Source organism: Tamandua tetradactyla, chromosome 15 (genome assembly GCF_023851605.1).
Source record: "Tamandua tetradactyla isolate mTamTet1 chromosome 15, mTamTet1.pri, whole genome shotgun sequence".
Classification (NCBI taxonomy): domain Eukaryota; kingdom Metazoa; phylum Chordata; class Mammalia; order Pilosa; family Myrmecophagidae; genus Tamandua; species Tamandua tetradactyla.
In genome coordinates this window covers 80,331,661-80,351,426 of record NC_135341.1, presented here as the reverse complement: position 1 = coordinate 80,351,426, position 19,766 = coordinate 80,331,661, and the positions used below count along the sequence as shown (strand labels likewise).

The 19,766-nt window shown below is 34.4% G+C and overlaps 1 protein-coding gene across 11 annotated transcripts in view; it reads left to right on the top strand.

Annotated features, from left to right (window-relative positions):
* Window positions 1-19,766, top strand: part of STAG1 (STAG1 cohesin complex component) — a 496,328-nt gene that overhangs the window by 397,807 nt on the left and 78,755 nt on the right. For all 11 annotated transcript variants that reach the window (XM_077130207.1, XM_077130206.1, XM_077130208.1 and 8 more), the window contains 2 exons: window positions 654-741; window positions 16,352-16,432. In XM_077130207.1, the coding sequence (XP_076986322.1) occupies window positions 654-741; window positions 16,352-16,432 (169 nt within the window). The remainder of the gene's footprint in view (window positions 1-653; window positions 742-16,351; window positions 16,433-19,766) is intronic.

Sequence of the window (19,766 nt, the reverse complement as noted above, 5' to 3'; positions counted from 1 at the left end):
TAATGCAGAATTCAGAGTTCAAAAGCAGTTTCTAAAACCGTAGCGTTTTCTTTATACATACATAAAAGTTTTTTGGAATTCCATAGAGAAAAAAACTCTTATTTCAGTTGCCAGTGTCAAAAAGGACTGTTTTTAGTATAATTGCTCGATTATTATTTCATATAGAAGCTTTCAGCCCAGGTAAATAGCTGCATTAAAGTTTTTGAGCTTTTCCATATTTCTCTTCCCTTGTCTTTATCTTTCTTATTTCTCAAACTAGTTAGTACAGGTCTGTTTTTTAAAGATACACATGCGGTTATATTTTTAATCAGTATAGATTTGTTTAAAATGTGTTTTAAAATATATTTGTAAGAAATATTACCCATCTATAGAATATGAGCTTATATTGACTGTGTGGTGGTGACCTTAAGTTAAATGTATGATGTGCTTATTTATTTTAATGAATTCCTAAGATCAGCCTCTTACCAGCCTACTCACTTGTTTGCTTTTTTCTTGCTTTCTTTTAAAGCTCTTGAACATTCCTTTTTGGATCTTTTTCACTTTTAAAGAAAAGTATTTTATTCTTCTACCCACTAAAACTGAGCAGAATTTTTCATTTTCTTCTGCTCAAGATTAAAATTAACATTTTTTTTTTTTTTTTTTTTTTTTTTTAGTGCTCATGATCTCACAAAATGGGATCTTTTTGGTAATTGCTACAGATTATTGAAGACTGGAATTGAGCATGGAGCTATGCCAGAACAGGTAGGGGGATTATTGTTGATATTCCCTCTTCGTCAATTTAGTAAGCTAATCTTTTCTGAGATCACATATGTTAATCAAAGGCCTGTCATAGAAAGTGTTAATAATTCTTTAATGTAGCCACTTCCTTGACAATTACTGCCATAGTAATAGAATGTTACTAATAGGTTTATCATATCTTCATATGTCCTGGAGCAGGGGAAAAAATTAGAGAAGCTTTGCTCTAATGTATCTCAAAAGTTTAATATTAAAATAAAACAAATTATGAATAGAAAGTTTAATAAGATTAATAACTATACTTGCAATTTCAAAAATTAATTCAATATAATGAAAATATTTTCAAGGCATACTGTTTGTCAATGATACTAAGTTTTAGTCATGGTTTAGTTTTTTTTAACATTTTTTATCGTGAAGTATAACATATATACAAAAAAGCAATGAATTTCAAAGTATGTTGTACCAAGTATAGTTATAGAACAGATTTCAGAGTTTGGTGTGAGTTAACAGTTCCACAATTTTAGGTTTTTCCTTCTAGCTGCTTCAAGACACTGGAGACTAAAAGAGATATCTTTATTCAGCCGTCATACTCATTTGTTGAATCCTATCTTCTCGGTATAGCTTCTCCTTCTTTGATCCTTCTCCCAATCTTAGGGGTGTGTTTAGGATATGCCTATTCTAATTTTTTCATTTGGAAAGGGGTGTTGATAATTTGGCATAGGACAATGAAACTGTTTGATATTCTTGGAGAGGCTGGCCCCTCTGGATTGCAGGATTTATATGGTTTAGTAATCCATTTGAAGGTTATAGGTTTATGGAAAGTAATCTTAGTGCATGAATTTTTATAGAGTCTCATATAGAACCCTAGTTGTCCTTTAGGGTTAACAGGAATGGTTTAGGGTGGGGTTTCGCAAATCATGGTAATTACCAGTATCTAGCTGAAGTTTGCATAAGAGTAGCTGCCAGAATAGCCTCTTGACTATGTTTGAACTTTATTCTGTTACATTTCTTTTCCTCGTTTTGGTCAGAAAGGCATTGGCCATTGCACAGGGCCAAGGCCAGACTAATCCCTGGGAGTCATGTCCCTCATAGCAGCGAGGGTGCACAGTTGGGCTTAGAGAGAGAAAGGCCACATCTGAGCAACAAACGGAATTTTGTGGAATCTTAGGCATACCTGTAGGTAGCCTTAGCTTATCTGCTGCAGAAATAAACTTCACAAGAGTGAGCATCAAGATCAAGGGCTTGGCCTATTAACTTTGGAGTTCCTAATGTGTGAAACTATATCAGAAATTTCCCTGCTGGTAATGTTTAATGATCCCATATATTTTTCTACAGTCCCTCAAGGAACTTTGCCAGTACTTTTTAATTGTGTGCCCAAAGTGTTCTGGTATGTATCTGGGTATTACCTTAAGCTACACAGAATTACAAGCCCTCATCCTTACTCTGACCTCCATGTATTTAGGTTGTTTAAATGAGCTATCAGGACAGATTGAATTCCATTATGTACTATAAAAAATTTAGGTTTTGGACAAAATAAAGCTCTTATCCTTTGGTCTCATAGAGTGGGTGAAGGTCGGAAATACAGGAAATATCATCCCTACTCCTATATTCTCATATACCTTAATCCTGACCAGATCAGCTTTGTTCTTATTTCCAATTGAAGCCTGATCTCTTTTTTGGCTTCTTTTATGGTTGTGTGTAGCAGTACTGGCTTTCAGAGCTGCAGAATTCCAATTGTGAGTCTTAGGTGTCACACGATAGACAGTGTCCCATGGAGATACCTGTCATACATATATAGCACAGCGTCTCAAAATCTAGAATTAACATTTACAGCTCCCGGCTAATGTTACTGCTATAAGAGCTTACAACCTAGGCCCCAATTTTCTTATAAGTATTTTCTAAAAGAGACTATACAATATTTGTTCTTATGTTTCCAGCTTATTTTGCACTACATAATGTCTCATTTTACTGTGTCTCATAGTATCCTCACTTAGTTGTACAGTCATCAGCATTTTCAATTTTAGACAATTTTCATTGGTTCAAATAGAAAAATGACTGATAAACACACCCTCACCAGTAGAAAATCCAAACCTCCCCTTAACTTTTGTCCCCCCACCCCAAATTATTTAAACCTACTATTGCTGTGGTACTGTTGATCTCTTCCTTTTAAATATAGACCATAACATGGAATAGTAGTTTTCCCCCTAAGCCCCTCTATTGACTTTTTGTGTAAGAGTCATACCCTTGATGCAATTCATGTAAGAACTTATTTTATTTGTAGTGTTAATCAGTGGAATACATGGCTCTATATAATTCCTTTCACCATATTCACCTTCAAGATGGCAGTGTTACTTATAAACCCACTAATGAACTGCCTTCACTTTTATCCATGCCCTTAAATTTAAGTTCAACCTCATTAACTATTCACCCATCTCTACCTTCTGTGTATCTCTAGGTCCTCTTTTTTCTTTCTATATTATAAGCCTCTGAGTTTACCTTTACCGAGGTCATATTAGCGAAATCATATAGGATCTATCCTTTGATGTCTAGCTTATTTCACTCAGCATTATGTCCTCAGGGGTCAGCCATGCTGTCATGTGCTTCAGGACCTTGTTTCATTTTAATGCTGCATAATATTCCATCAATATATACCACATTTTCTTTATCTACTTGTCTGTTGATGGACACTTGGAATTTTCCATCTTGTAGCAATTGTGAATAATGCTGCTATGAACATCTGTGTGCAAATGTCTGTGTCACTGTTTTCTGTTCTTCTGGGTATATACTGAGTAAATATACTGAGTAATGTTATTGCCAGGTCATAGGGCAACTCGATATTTAGTTTTCTGAGTCTTGCCAGAGTGTCTTCCATAGAAGCTGTACCATTTATACATTCCCACCAGTGGTACATGTGTCCCAATTTCTTCACATCCTCTCTCTCATTTGTACTTTCCTGTTTGTTTAATAGCAGCCATTCTTATAATTGTGAGATGTTATCTCCTTATAGTCTTATTCTGCATTTTCTTTCAGCTAATGAGAAATGAGCATACATTCAGATACTATTATAAGATCAAATTGATGTAACCTTTTTAGAAGTTACTTGCCAATCTCTATCAAAATAAAAAGTGGATATACCATTCATCCAAGCATTTTCCAGTTTTGGTAATTTAAATTACAGAAATATGTTTGGAATGAGTGTACAAAGGTATTCATGATAACACTTATGAAAAAAATTTAAATCTATGTAAATGTGCAGAACCAATTAGGTAACATAGTATATAGGTTTTGTTTGGTTTGGTTTTGTTTATAATGCAGTTTTGTGGACATATATTCACATACCATATTTTCATCTAAAGTGTACAATCCATGGTTCACAGTATCATCATATGGTTATGCATTCCTCATCACAATTAGTTTTTGAAAATTTTCATTACCCCAAAAGCAATAAATATAAGAATTAAAATAAAAGTAAAACAGAAAACCCAAAACATCCCTTAACCCCTATTCCTCCTTATTATTCTTTTTTCTTTATTTTCTTACTCATCTGCCCATGCAAGCAGTGTCAATCACAAATTTTCACAATCACGTGATTCCTCCATGAAAGATAAATGGTTATTCAGTCATCTTCAAGAATCAAGCCTGCTGAATTACAGTTCAACAGTTTCAGACATTTCCCTCTAACTACTTCCATACCCCCAAAACTGAAAAGGGATACTATAAAATGCCTGAGAATAGACCAAAGGACAAAAGGTTTATTTTGTCCAGAATCTAAATTTTCTGTAGAACATAATCTAACTCAGCCTGTCTGGGTAGATCATTTAAACAATCCAAACACAGGGAACCTGAAATGAGAATGAGGGCCTTTAATCCTGTATGGCTTAATGTAATGTCTGGATACATTCCAGAATATATTAGGCAGATAATCCAGAAGTATTGGCAAAGTTCCTTGAAGGATGGGAGAAAAATTATGGAAGTATTAAACTTTATCACCAGAGAAACCCCTGTTACTGTGTCAGATATTAGGGACACCCAAATCCATAGGCCAAGCCCTTGATCTTGAGGATTGCTCTTGTGAAGCTTGTGTATTACTGGAGAAGTTTAGCCTACCTGTAAGTATGCTTAAAGAGTTACTTCCAGAGGACCTCTCTTGTTGCTCAGATGTGGCCTCCCTTTCTCTCTAAGCCCACCTCTGCAAGTGAAACCATTGCCCTCCCACCTACGTGAGACGTGGCATCCAGGGGTAGAAGTCTCCGTGGAGACACCCTAACTAAAGATGTGTAAAAAGTATATAAGTTGTCAGTGGCTGAGAGAGTTCAGATAGAGTTGAGAGGCTACTCCGGATGTCACTCTTATGCATGCTTCAGTTATGATTGCTACCTATCATAACTTGCCAAACCCCAACCAAAATCATCCCTGCCAATCCTAAAGAATACCTAGGGCATTATACAAGATTCCACAAAGGTTCCATGCCTTAAGGGTAACTTTCCAGAAAACTGCAACTTCCAGATGCGTCCCTGAACCACGTAAGTCCTTAAATGCAGAAGGTCAGCCTCTCCAGAACATACTAGTTCCATCCTCCTATGCCATATTATCAACAGCCCTTTCCAACATGAGAAAGTTACAATGGGCATAACCCAACTACCCTTAAAGAGTGGGAGAAAGATCAAAGGTGGAATTATACAAAGAAGGTAGGGTATAGCAAATGAGTATGATCGTGGAATCATTATATTGATATTTCTTTTAGTTTATAGTATCTTAAGGCAGCTAGAAATAAAAACCTAAAATTGTGGAATTGTAACCCATTCCAAACTGTGAAATCTGTTCTGTAATTAATTATTGCACTGTGCTTATGTTATTTTTTGTGCATATGTTATTCTTCACAAAAAGGAAAAAAAAGTCAATTGTGATGATAAATGCACAGTTATATGATGATATTGTGAACCATTGATTAGACTTTGAATGATTACATGGTATGTGACCATATTTATCAATTAAAATAAATAATTTTTTAAAAATATCAAAGAAGAAAATAGAATTATAAAAGAGAAGATAGGATTTAACAAATGAATATGACTCCTGAATCATTATATTGATGTTTCTTTTAGTCTCCAGTGTATTGGAACAGCCAGAAGGAAAAACTTAAAATTGTAAAACTGTAACCCATACCAAACTGTGAAATCTGTTCTATAACTAATTGTTATGGTATGCTTTGAAATTTATTCCTTTTTTTTAATGTATGTCATTCTTCACAATTAAAAATACCTAATAATAACCTCTAGAATTACCTCTCAACTCTAATTGAAATCTTTCAGCGAACTGAAGCTTTGTTTACTTTCTCTTACCCTTTTGCTCAGGAAGTCTTTTTCAATCCCATGATGCAAGGGCCAGGCTTATTCCCAGGAGTCAGCTCCCATGTTACCAGGGAGATTTATACCTCTAGGAGTCATGTCCCACATAGCAGGAGAGGGGGAATGCAGTGAGTTTGCCTGCAGAGTTGACTTAGAGAGAGGCCAGAGAACAACGAAAGAAGTTCTCTGGAGGTCACTCTTAGGCATAATTTAAGTGCTCTTAGCTTCTCATTTGCAGAGATAAATTCCATAAAGGCAAATACCAAATTGAGGTATTGGCCTATTAAGTTAATAATCCCCAGTGCTTGTCAGAATATCAGGTCTTCCCTAGGTTGGTAATTTAATATTTCCATCTTTTTCCCCAGGGAACTTTGCAAGTACTTTTTTATTTTCTGCCAAGATTACTCTGGATATATCAGGCATCACACTAACTTGTACAAATCAACATCTCACTCACTATTCAAAATGCATGTAATTATGCATATAGGCCTATTGAGCTTCCCTTGTATGTGCTGGATCACTTTTATATTGTGCTTTCAGAATTCTCTCTGTTTGACATTTCACAATGTGATTAATAAGTGTTTTGGAGTAGGTCTATTCGAATCTATCCTCTTTCAAGTACACTATGCTTCTTGGATCTATAATTTTATGTCTTTCATAAGAAGTGGGAAATTTCCAGTGATTATTTCCTCCATTATTCTTTCTGTCCCTTTTCCCTTCTGTTCTCCTTTTGGGACACCAATAACACTTACATTCATATGCTTCATGTTGTCATTCAGTATCCTGAGACCCTGGTCGTAGTTTTCCATTCTTTTCCCTTTCTGTTCTTTTGTGTGTAGTGTTTCAGGTGTCCTATCCTCTAATTCACTAATCCTTTCTTCTGGCTCTTCAAATCTGTTATGCTAAGTCTCTCCATTGTGTTTTTCTTCTTTCTATTGTGACTTTCATTCCCATTAGTTCTGCTCTTTGTTTTTCAGCTTTCAAGTTCTTCTTTATGGTCACCCAATGTCTTCTTTGTATCCTTTATCTCTTTTGCTATATCTTCCCTCAACTCGATTCGATTTTTTAATTTATTTAGCATGCTTGTTTGAACATCTTTAATTAGTTGTTTCAATTCCTGTATCTTATTTAAACTGTTAGTTTATTCCTTTCACTGGGCCAATTTTCATTTTTCCTAGTATTGTAATTTTTTGCTGGTGTGTAGGTATCTGCTCTCCTTGATTAATTTATTCTGGAGGTTGTTTCACTCTTTACCTAGGATTTTCTTGTTGCTTGGATCTGTTCTTTGGCATCCAGTTCAGCTTATTCTAAGCCTCAACCAAAGTTTCTGTTTAACTGATTGGAATTTTTTTCAGCTCTTGTTTTTCTGGTTGCCCTTCCTATTTGGGAAGGGTCTCCCCACATATGATCAACCCCAATCATATTTTCCCAGACAAGGTAGGCCCGGGTCTCAGGAAGACAGTGTAATCTCTATCATGTTTCCCGGAGGATGTGGCTCAGCAGGTTGTCTGACTTTCCTGTGGAGTGTCTAAACTCTGTCCTTTTCCTGTCCTGCCTAGCAGTTTATCTGACTTTCCTGATGAGTGTCTAAATTCAGTGTTTCTACTATCCTGCCCAGCAGGTGTGCTTGTCAACGTACAGCTAGCTCCCTACCAGTGTGAATTGGTATGATGCCTTTAATTCTCTGCAGACCATGTCCCTGCTAGGGGCTTGCTTGAGTCAGATGATGGAGTGGAAGGCAAACTTAATCTATTTTTGTTTCCCAACCTCAAGCATCTGAATTCTCTGAATGAGGGCCACCACTTGAGCTGGTCCCCACCCCACCCCCCTTTTTTGGGAGGAGATATACCCTTTGCCAGGTTATCTTCTTCAGTTGACCTGTTAGTTTGTCTCTCAAAATTATCTTAACTCTGCCCTTAATTGAGTCACCACTGACTTGAAAATGCCTGCTGCATTCTCTAATGAATTACTTGGAATTCTTGAAAAAAAAAAAGAGATAGATAAAATAAAATCCCTTTTCAGAACCTGTCCCCAGGGTTCACCAGTCAAGAGCCAGAGTTGGTATCTGGCTCCATGTGCCCCTTTTCTTGGGCTACAGCCCTTTTCCAGTATTCTGAGCTCAGCCAACTCCAAAAGCCTGTATTTTTTGTTTTGATTATTTCTTCATCAGTCATGTTTCCTCTGTGCCACAAGGAACCTCAGGATTACTTTCCAGCTTTCTCTGGATTTATCTGTGCTTGAAGCTTATATTCAGCATTTCAAATTTATTAATTTAAATGCAGTTGGAGCTTGATTGAGCTACCTTCCCTTGCTTCTAGTAGATACTGCTTCTTTTTCCCACTGGAAAGTGTCTCCGACAGCTTGCCATGCCAGTCTGGAAGGAACACCAGCCTCTGCAGTTTGGGAGCTTTACTTACTGTTCTGTACTGTGATCTTGGCCCTTCTGCCCTTTCCAGACTGGTTTACGTTGTGTTGTTCAGTTATCATGTCCCCCAAATAGTTGTTCCAGACAATTCCTGGTTATTTGCTCTAGAGGGCTAACTAAATTCCATACCTCTCTATGCCACCATCTTTGCCCCACCTCCTCAAACCCAGTAAATAGTTTTGATTTTGTGCAGTCATATGTAGCTATGCATACAAAAATGAGGTACATGTTATTTATCCTTTAATATTCCATGAGAAGATATTTAGATATATTGAATGTAAAAAAGCAAGGAGCAGAATACTATATATAATTTTAAAAGGTGTTGAGAAGATCAACATAGAAATATCTTCAGTTGAAAGGTTATTTCTGGAATGATACGTAAACTGTTCATAGTGGCTTTCTCAATGGAAAATAAGAAATTTGTAACCATAAACAGACTTAATTTGAATTGGACACCTTTTATGCTGGTGAATATTTTACCATGAACCACAGTATGCCCAAGGAGATAAAGGAAAGCACCAAGAAAGAAGTAAAGATACCAGGAAAACAATGAGTGAACAATATGAGAATTTCAATTAGGAATAGAAATTTAAAAATGGAACTAAACAAGAATACTGAAGTTGAAGACCACAGTAGCTGAATGAAAAATTCCCTAGAGTGCTTCAACAGCAGATTTTGGTGAACTCAAAATCAGGACAATTGAAATAATTCAGACTGAGAAGCAGAAAGAAAAGAAAAGAGAGTGGAAAAAAATAAACAGAGCCTAAGAGACTTGTGGGACACCATCAAGCATACCAATGTACATATTAAGGGAGTCCCTGAAGGAGAAGAAAGAGTGAAAGAGGCAGAAGGGATATTCAAAGAAATAATGGCAGAAAACTTTGCAAAAGAAAAATCAGTATGACACCATTTTAAAAGCTCAGAAACCAGCAGAATTAAGCATTGTAACATCTCATGATACATGTATGTGTAATAAACTGTATTTTTTTAAGAGGATGATTTACCCAGGGTATGATATAGGAAGAGTAAAGCTCATATGTAGAGACAAAGTTATTGGTAGTATATGAGTTCTTAAATTGCCTGGTTCATTCATGGGTTTAATTTTTTTATTATGCTCCATAACATAATTGTTTTCACACTGTCATATATTACATTAAAAAACTAAATAAGAACAAATAGGTCCACTTCTCTTTCTGTTGCCAGTGTCATATTTTTAAAGTCTTTGATCACATCACTTTTCTGATCACATGTCTTTCTGTAGTTCCCTAACGTTTTTAGGATAAACCCAGATTTCTTTGTCGTGGCCTGTATTGAAGGTATCCATATTTTTGTCCAAACAGGTAGTTTTTTAAGTGAAATGGAGTGGGATTAATAATTACTCCAGGACATAGGCATAAACCAGGATGTGTGGTTACCCTCCTATAAGGACCTCTAATTGGTTTCTGCTGATTCAACTTCAATTTATGCTTGTACTTATATAGTACCACCTGTTTATATTTTATTAATAAAGGGTTCCTTGAAATTTACATTTCCTTTGCTGAGATTGGCCCCTCTTGCCAGATTAAATCTTACTATTTTTCCTATTAGATTTAGTATAAATATTTCCTTCTCTAGAAGTTTTTTCTAGTGACCATTTGTCTTTCTGGTTAGGATGTTAGCTCTCTTCTTGCCTAGAATCTGATCCTGTATGTGCACTTCATCATAACAATTATTAAGTTGTTGTTGAAACTTACTTGTTTTCCCTTCAGGCTTATTTCTCTGAGAGCCGGCAGTATATTTATTTTTAAGCCCTTGTCTTGTGCCTTAGAGAAGGCACATTGAGCATTGAACAGACATTTTGAAAAAATAAACAGTGAAAATGTCAATTCTTAATATTTTGTATCATGACAGCTGTCATTTTTACGAAACATTACTATTTCAAATTTTCATATCTTTATATCTCTTATTATTTATATACCTCTGCAAAATTACCTTTTCACATGCTTTGTCTTTTTAGTTGTTTTTGTGATAGTTTTGTTTTGTTTTTTCAGTATTAATGCTCTTAATCCTATGTCATGTGTTAGAATATTTTACCAGTAGAAATTTGAATTGTATTTATCATATTTTGCCCAGAAAACTTTTTGTTTTTGTATGAATGGAATTGGCAGTTTTTTGCTTTTGTTTTCTCTCTTTGATGTCAGGCTTAGAAAGTTTTTCCAGAGATCTCCACATTATTTAAATATACTCAAATTCTTTTTTCTCTTTGTATTTTAATAGTCTTACTTCTGGCATTTAGATGTTTGGAATGTGTTTGCAGGAACTATCCATTTAACTTTGATTCACTCTCTTTAAGAGAATATTCTTAATCTTGTAATTATGACTTTGTCCACTTCCACCCTTTAATATGATCTTGATTTTATCTTCGCAAAGTGTTATATTATTTTTCTTTATGCTTTAGGCTTCATTGTGGTTTGTACATCTGTTTGCCTTATTGCTCTCGACTTTAAAGATCATCAGTGGAAATTGTTTTATTGAATCTTTTCAGTAGATTGCTGACATGATCAGTGGCAAAAAGATCTACTTTTTATTTTATAGCTTACAGTATGTTTTGTTATTGGAGAAAAAGTTGGTGCACATGAAACTGTTTAAGGATGGATCTAAAATTGTGCGATGTGAACTCCTGGTCCATATGCCATTTTGGAGATAAGCAAATGGAGATACAGTATTTCACACTGGACTTTTTATTGACATGTGTATTTTTCTTCCCATTCTTCCTTGTATCAAATACCTGAAATTTATAAGATAATTTGACAGTAAAATTCCAGGGTCCTTAATGCCAAGCATTGATGTGCCTTAGTCTACTTCATAATTAATCTTTTGAAATTCTTTTAGTTTTGTTTTTTGTGTTTTTTTTTTGATAGAAGATATTCTTTTACTGCTTGAAAATTTGTCACTATTCAAATGATCTTTTTAAATTCAATTTAAGCTATAATATGCCTGCTGGTAGCATAGCTCATTGATCTGATTTCCATCACTATCGTTACTGCTTTAGTGTTGCTAATAAATGGACTCATACAGTGAATATATATATATATAACCTTTTAAGACTGTGTTCTCGCTGCATGTAATATTTTTAAGATTCTACCAAGTTGCGTGAATCAGTAGTTTGTTGTTGATATTTTGCTGCTGAATAGTATTTGTTCTAGTTTGCTAGCTGCTGAATGCAGTATACCAGGAACAGATCAACTTTTAAAAAGGGGAATTTATTAAGTTGCAAGTTCAGATGTCTAAGGCCATGAAAATGTCCAAATTAGAGCAATGCTTTAGAAATGTCCAATCTAAAGACATCAGGGAAAGATAACCTTGATTCAGGAAGGCCAGTGATATTCAGCATTTCTCTCTGAAAGGCCTATGGCGAACATGGCAATATCTGCTAACTTTCTCTTAGGCTTCTTGTTTCATGAAGCTTTCAGGGGCGTTTTCCTTCTTTATCTACAAAGGTCTCTGGCTGCATGGGTTCCACAGCTTTTTTCCAAAATGGTTCCCTCTTAAACAGCTCTAGCAAGCAACTCTACCTTGAATAGGTGGAGACACATCTCTGCGGAACCCATCTAATCAAAAGTTACCACCCACAGTTGGGTGGTGTCACATCTCCATGGATAATTAAAAATCTCCCACCTAATAATATTGAATGAGAATTAAAGGACATGGCTTTTCTGGGGTACACCACAGATTCAAACTGGCACAGTATTCTATTGTTAGATATACCACAGTTTGTTTATCCATTCACTTGTTGTAGGACATTCAGATCATTTTCAACTTTTGGCTGTCATAACTGAAGCTTTTATGAACATTCATGAGCAAGAAGTTTTTGCGTGTACATAATTTTCCATTTCTCTAAATTAAAGTCCCAGAAGTGCTGTCACTGGGTCATATAGTAAGTGTATGTTAACTTTATGAGAACCTACCAAAATTTTCCAGAGTGGCTGTACCATTCTACATTCCTGCCAGTGATTTGTTCTGCATCCTTGCTGTAACTTACATTGTTAGCATTTGTACTTTAGCTGTCTCATTATGGCTTCTGTGCATTTTCCTGATGCTGATGATGTTGAACACCTTTACATGTTCTCAGGTGTCATCTTCTATACTCTTTAGTGATGCCATGTTGAAATAAGTGAAATCATATGATATCTGTCATTTTATATAATAAAGCCTCTTTTTAATAAGGATGATAATTGTCACTCCTGATATTCTGTAATGTAGTAACAATATTGAATTATGAGTAGCAGCCTAGCATTAGATTTAGTTCACTCTTTTATCATTCAGGTACCTGCTAGAAGGAGTTAGATTCTCCTCTCTCTTTTTTTTTTGTCTTTTGCAAATAGCAAAAGAAAGGGAGCCCAAATTTATCCTCTGCCATTATGTGGATTTTCAGAATTACAAATATGTCCTATCTGTGTACATAATATATCTCTATACATGCATATATATATTTTACATACATGTCATTTTCCCTATTATTATTCTCAAGGCTTAAATCGTTTTTTATTTTCCATATAAATCCACTTTTCCCAAATTCAGACATTCTAGAGTTTATCCTTTTTAAAAAATTTTTTAGTTAATAATAATTCATCTTCAATATATGTTAGATCCCTGGCCTAGTTTGAATGATTTTCATTGGTTCAATCTGTTAATCAGATGTAAAGAGCTATTACTTTAGAGATATAAATGTAATTATTAAGGAAGAAGCTAATAAATAACATTACATTAATTAAGGTAGTTCTAGCTGCTCTAATAGATTAATCTCAAAATCTTAGTGACTTAACACAATGTAAATTTATTTATTTATCCTATAACCATAAGATACAATTAGGGGAAGGAAGTGTCATTGCTGTGCCCACTTACTTAGGAACCCAGGATCTCCTGAGGCACTGGTATCCTTGCAGACTGGAGAAAAAAAGATAGAGGTGACATTTCTTTTATTTAACTATTTTCACCCAGAAATGTGACACACACATTACTGTTTCCTCCCAGAAACAACATTCCCTCATGGAAACATGAGTACAGGGCAATAGAGTTGGAAGAAATCTTTGTCACTAGACTAATACTTGCTGTTATTTAAAGACCTTCTGCAGGGTCAGAACAATATTAGTCGAGAAAAGGCCTGAGAAAGACACAAACGGACATTTGCACACCAATGTTTATAGCAGCATTATTTACAATTGCCAAGAGATGGAAACAGCCAGAATGTCCATCAGCAGACAAGTGGCTGAACAAGCTGTGGTATATACATACAATGGAATATTATGCAGCTGTAAGATAGAATAAAGTTATAAAGTATGTAACAACATGGATGGACATAAAGGACATTATGCTGAGTGAGATTAGCCAGAAACAAAAGGAGAAATACTGTATGGTCTCACTGATATGAACTAACATTAATGAATGAACTTTGAGAATTTCAGTTAAGAACAGAGGTCATCAAGAGATAGAAATAGGATAGATATTGGGTAATTGGAGCTGAAGGGATACGGATTGTGCAATGGGACTGATTGTAAAAATTCAGAAATGGATAACACAATACTACCTAACTGTAATACAACAATGTTAGAACATTGAATGAAGCTGAATGTGAGAATGATAGAGGGATGAGGCCTGGGGACACAAATGAAACCAGAAGGAAAGATAGACAATAAAGACTGAGATGATATAATCTAGGAATGCCTAGAATGTACAATGATAGTGACTAAATATACAAATTTTAAAATGTTTTGACTAAGGAAGAACGAAGGAATGTCAATAATGTAGAGTTGAAAATAGATGGTAATTAATATTTTAAAACTAACTTATGTGTGAAGCTAAAGCAAAAAATATTTGGTACAAAATTTATATTTTGACTACTGCATTTCCTAATATAACTTATGTGGACAGCTCAATTGAACACTATAACTACATGGAACCTTGAGTAGGGCATGAGATTTTGTAGGTTTGTCCAGAGTGATGCCTCAATAAATCCCAGAAGGATTTGAACAGTGAATAAGAAAGTATTTGCAAGGTCCCCTTGGAATAATGGTAAGAAAGGGGGAAAATTCAACTTCAAGTGGAGAGTTCTTGATATTCTCACAGTGGGGACAACCAAATCAATAAGGCAAGCCCCCAATCTTGGAGTTTGTTCATATGAAACTTGAGCCCACAAAGGATAGGCTAAGCTTCCTTAAAATTAGGCCTAAGAGTCACTCCCAAGAGAACCTCTTTTGTTGCTCAGAGGTAGCCTCTTTCAGCCAACACGACAAGCAGACTCACTGCCTTCCCCCTGTCTACGTGAGACATGACTCCCAGGGGTGTGGACCTTCCTGGCAACGTGGGACAGAAATCCTAGAATGAGCTGGGACTCAGCATCAAGGAATTGAGAAACCTTCTCAACCAAAAGTGGGAAGAAAGAAATGAAACAAAATAAAGTGTCAGTGGCTGAGAGATTTCAAACCCACTTGAGAGGTTATCCTGGAGGTTATTCTTACACATTATATAGATATCCCCTTCTTAGTTTAAGGTGTATTAGAGAGGCTAGGAGGAAGTGCTACCAGACATAGCCAATTTGAAAAACTTGGTATTATCCAATAAAATCAGTGATAACAAGCAGTTGGCGGAGCGTAAAGCTCTAGGGGTCTGCCCTTCCACTGAGGCAGCCATTGAGCTGGAAAGAGTAATTGAAATCGATTATTTTGCAATTCTGGAATCTGAGTAGACATTTATAACAACAGGAGAGTGCTTGATGAAGGGATAGCCTACTCATCCTCTGTAAGTTTGCATGAGAAAACTAGCCACTATTCTCCATTCGTCATCCCTGCCACAGTTGTAGGGATAGCAGCCTGCAATCCAGAGAGGCTGGCTGATACCAGGACAAGCACTGGGGAGTCTTGTCCTCCAAGAATTTGGGGTAGTATATTTTGATGTTTTTACAATTCTGAAGAGATCCTGAGTCTGAAAAATTGAGAACCTCTATCCTAGAGAAATAAAGGCAGAAATGCCCAGAAAACATACAAAATTGTTCATAGCAGCATTATTCGTAATGACCTAAAACTAAGAAGCATTATAAAAGTCCATACTATAGAATGAATACATAAATAAGGATATAGTCTAAATATTACTCACGACTAAAAACTGATGAATTACAGCAACATGCAAAAACATGAGTAAATCTTAAACATAAATGTTAAAGAAGTCAAAGAGATGTATATTGAATGATTCTATTTAAATAATGTTCACAGATGGGCAAAATAAACCATAGTATTTAGGGGGGCTGTTATAGGTAGTTTCAAATGTTCTGATTACCATATAAGTCATACTAACTGTTACCCTTAGAGAAGAGTAAAGAGAGTTTATTCGAAGGAGTGTTCTATTTCTTGACCTGGGTGGTGATTAAAGGGCTGTTTTTGCTTTTTAAGCTTCATATTTGTTTTATGTACTTCCTTTATGAGTATTAAATTTCAAAGTAAAAATTCTTTAAGACAAAAGGCGTAGATCATTCCGTTACAAAATTTTAATAAAAATAATTTCTTCAATCTATTTTTGAGAACCTGAGTAAGCCAAATATTTGTGGCAGTGCATTTAATTTAAAGCATAGCATTATTAGGTCCGTATTTTACAGTACTACTTCTGTCTTTGCTCTTTAGATTGATATATTGGTTTCTGTGTTTTTTAAGCTCTTTTTCATACATTCTCATTAATTCTGCAAAAATATGAGTTGGAGACTATTATAAGATAAAAGCCACTTGAAATATTGTTCTCTTAATAATGTGCATACTTAAATTGGTTTTCACTTTTTTTTGTTAAAAAACATCTTTTTCTTCTTCGCTTTATTCAGATAGTCGTGCAGGCACTGCAGTGTTCCCATTACTCAATTCTTTGGCAGTTGGTGAAAATTACTGATGGTTCTCCTTCCAAAGTAAGTAAAAGTTTCTATAGGCAGAACTTACTACTAAAATAATAACCTTATTTAAGTAATTATTCAAAAATGTATTGTTTTAAGTTATTATAATATAAATATTATAAATTTATATAATACATAGTGATTATCAGTTTTTGCTTTATTCTGTGAGTACCTATGCGTTTACCCCTTTTGAAAGATAACCAAAGTCTCCTTCAAGCCATAGATGCATAGTTGTATATTTATACAAAGTTAAGATTCTTGTGAGAAATAACTAGAGAAGAAACTGTAAGAGCTCTGATGCTGTGACATCCTATTAAAAAGATAGAACAATATTGAAAGATAACAGGTTGTATCTTTTGATTCTGTCAATATGGCATCTCAGGGCCCAAAATGAACCACCCATCTGTTTAAAATATCTTAAAATGCTGTGTAAATTTTCTTTTAATTTTTTTTTTAATTATCCATGTGAAGGCAAAACAAAAAGGAAAATACAAGCCACTATTAAGTGAAAACGGGGCCCAAGAGAGTGAAGCAAAACACTAAAACCTGCCTCACCCTGAAGATCTTTTCTACTCCAAATAAAAGTCCAAGGCCCTTCCAAAGTGGAATATCTAATAGGTGGCCAAATCCCTCCAATAAAGTTGGGATCTATTCCCAGTATGAGGGAAATAAACTAGAAATAAATACATCAGCTTCATTCGTGGCATGAGAGACTACAAGGAAAAAAGTCTGTCTTAAAGGTTACTGTTGATTAAAGTAGCAAAAAAAAAAGGTGTCCCATGAGAGTTTGTAGCTATGAACTTTCATATAAGTTTTTACCCTAAATTATTACTACTTAGATGCCCTCCCCCCCAAAAATTAAAAATCCAAGGTTGAGATTTTGATTGCAATGTTCTAAGCATCTAACGGAATATATAGATTTTGTTTTGAAGGAATGCCTCTATAAAGAATTTTCTACAAATAAAATTTTTTTAAAAAAAATTGAGAGGCTCATGGGAAAATGTCACTCAACTCAAAAATAAAAAAGGAACCAGGCACAAAACAACTGACAAGAGAATCAAACCCCCAAAAAAATGCTTCACACATTGGAATTATCTAACACAAATATAAATATTATATAGTAGTTTCATGAAATGAGAGAGGCTTGAACATGAGTAAGATCAAACATTTTATTAAAAAAAAAAGATATTTGCATGTTTACATATCTTCATTTTAACAAAGCAGTAGCTAGCTATTTAACCAGTAATGATGTTTAATATATTTACCATATAAAATAAAAAGCTTAATATGGAGCATTCTTTCTCAGGGAAATAATTTTTTTTCTGAATTTTTCATTAGTAATTGGAGGATTTCTCTACCTTTCGAAAGTTATTAGTTGGCTGGTTGGTTTTTTAATTAGAAGGATGAGGATATGTTGTTTAGCCTTCAGGTTTTTTCTTTGATTGACAGTTTCAGTCTTGAAAAGCTATAATCATTGTAAACCTTCTTTTATTAGTAACAAAAGCCACTTTAAACCTGTATTACATTTTCACATATTTTGAAATGTTTTTTAATATGGTAAAATTTAATATCAAGAGTTTATATATTAAGCACAATTACTGTTATTCTGATTTTCTTCATCTAGTTGATTTTTAAATGCCATTTTTCTCCCCTGAGGTCACTTTGGTTATCTAAATTACTTGTATTTTGAATGAATGTCAGTAATTACATTTAGTAAACTTAGAATACATATCTGCCTAAGAATTTAACCTAATTAATGGTTGATTCATGGTTAGCTATATTCCATAACTGGAATGAGAATCTCTTATTCTTAAACCACTTCTTTGAATGTTTCTTATTATTTTCAATCCTGTTTAAGAATTATTTTGAAATCCCTTGCCTATATTCTTAATTTATGCTTGATAAATTCTGCTAATAAAATATAGCTTCATTTTTATCGTCTATCATATGCACATTTAATGGTTGTACTGCCACAGGGATAATACAGGTTTTGTTTGCCCATACTGCTGTTTTTTTTAATGCCAGAAAGGGTACTACATCATCTTTTAGGTGTTTTATTACTCAGCTGATTGCTGTTGACAGTTTTGTGTGCATTTATATCATGTGAAATTCTCCTTACTTAGATATCTCTCTCAAATTATTTCTTCTCACTTTGAAGCTGTTGGTAGTTCTCTTATTTAAAGTATATTCAGAAATCATTTTGTATTGGTTGTGTTTGGAGTTTAAAAGTTGTTCTCTAAGTGATAATCTTGAAAAGTAAGAATCCTCAAGACACATGCAAACTTTAAAAGTTAATCTTTCATTGCTAAGATACCTCCTTGTTAAAACAATTATTCTAATGACTCATATATAATAAATTGATCAGAAATTGCCAAACTTTCTGATCCCCTATAAAATGTAAGGTATCTTTGAAAAATTAAGAGCCATGTATATGCATTTTGCACACATAATCTATTAATCTGTATTATTAAGATACCACATGATAAAAGTATCAACATTCTAACTGTAGTTCCAGCCATGTCATTGGCTTGTTGTGTATTTTCCATATATCAGTAACACCTAAAAAATCATATATCTGTATCTCAGATTACTTATTTGTAGAATTGAAAGTTGTATTGGGCCAGTTTTTTCTAGGCCTAAAATTCTGCAGTCTGTCAGGCTAAGGCTAGTGTAATAATGGCAGTTATACCATTCAGCATATGCTATACTGAACATATCTAGTTATATACTCAAGAATCTTAACAGTGGTTTCCTCTAGGAAATAGAATTTGTTTGAGAGCAGGCATGAGGAGAGAAACTTAATTTTTACTTTGTTTTGTTTGATACTACTATTTGAGAGTTTTGTCATTGTTGTTGATGATAATGTTTAACAGTAGGCATGTATTATTAAAACAATTTAATTTTTTTAAAACTGTCAGAGCAGAAATATTTTGATTCTCCATCCTAATCTCAGGTTTGTGTTTGTCATGTATAACTCACAATATTTGTTGAATTGGAATAAATCCTACAAAAATGCATGGAGTGCTCTGTGTTATTTGATGTCACAATATTTTGTTATTTATAAATGTAATACTAGTTCTGTAAGGGGATTTGGAAACCGTCTGATCAAACCTGCTCATTTTTAGAAGAGGCCAAGAAGGAAACATTGTTTTTTATTACTTTGCTAGTGTTTGACGTTTTGTAAATTGCTTGAAAATGAATGCTCTGACTTAATTAAACCATTGCAGATATACTGTAAATGGGTGTTATCTTAATCCCATTTTACAAGTAGGTAACCTGGGTCTTATTGAGATTTGGACTTGCCTAAAAGCACAGATTTTATAACTTTAGCACAGATCTTTTGAGTCTC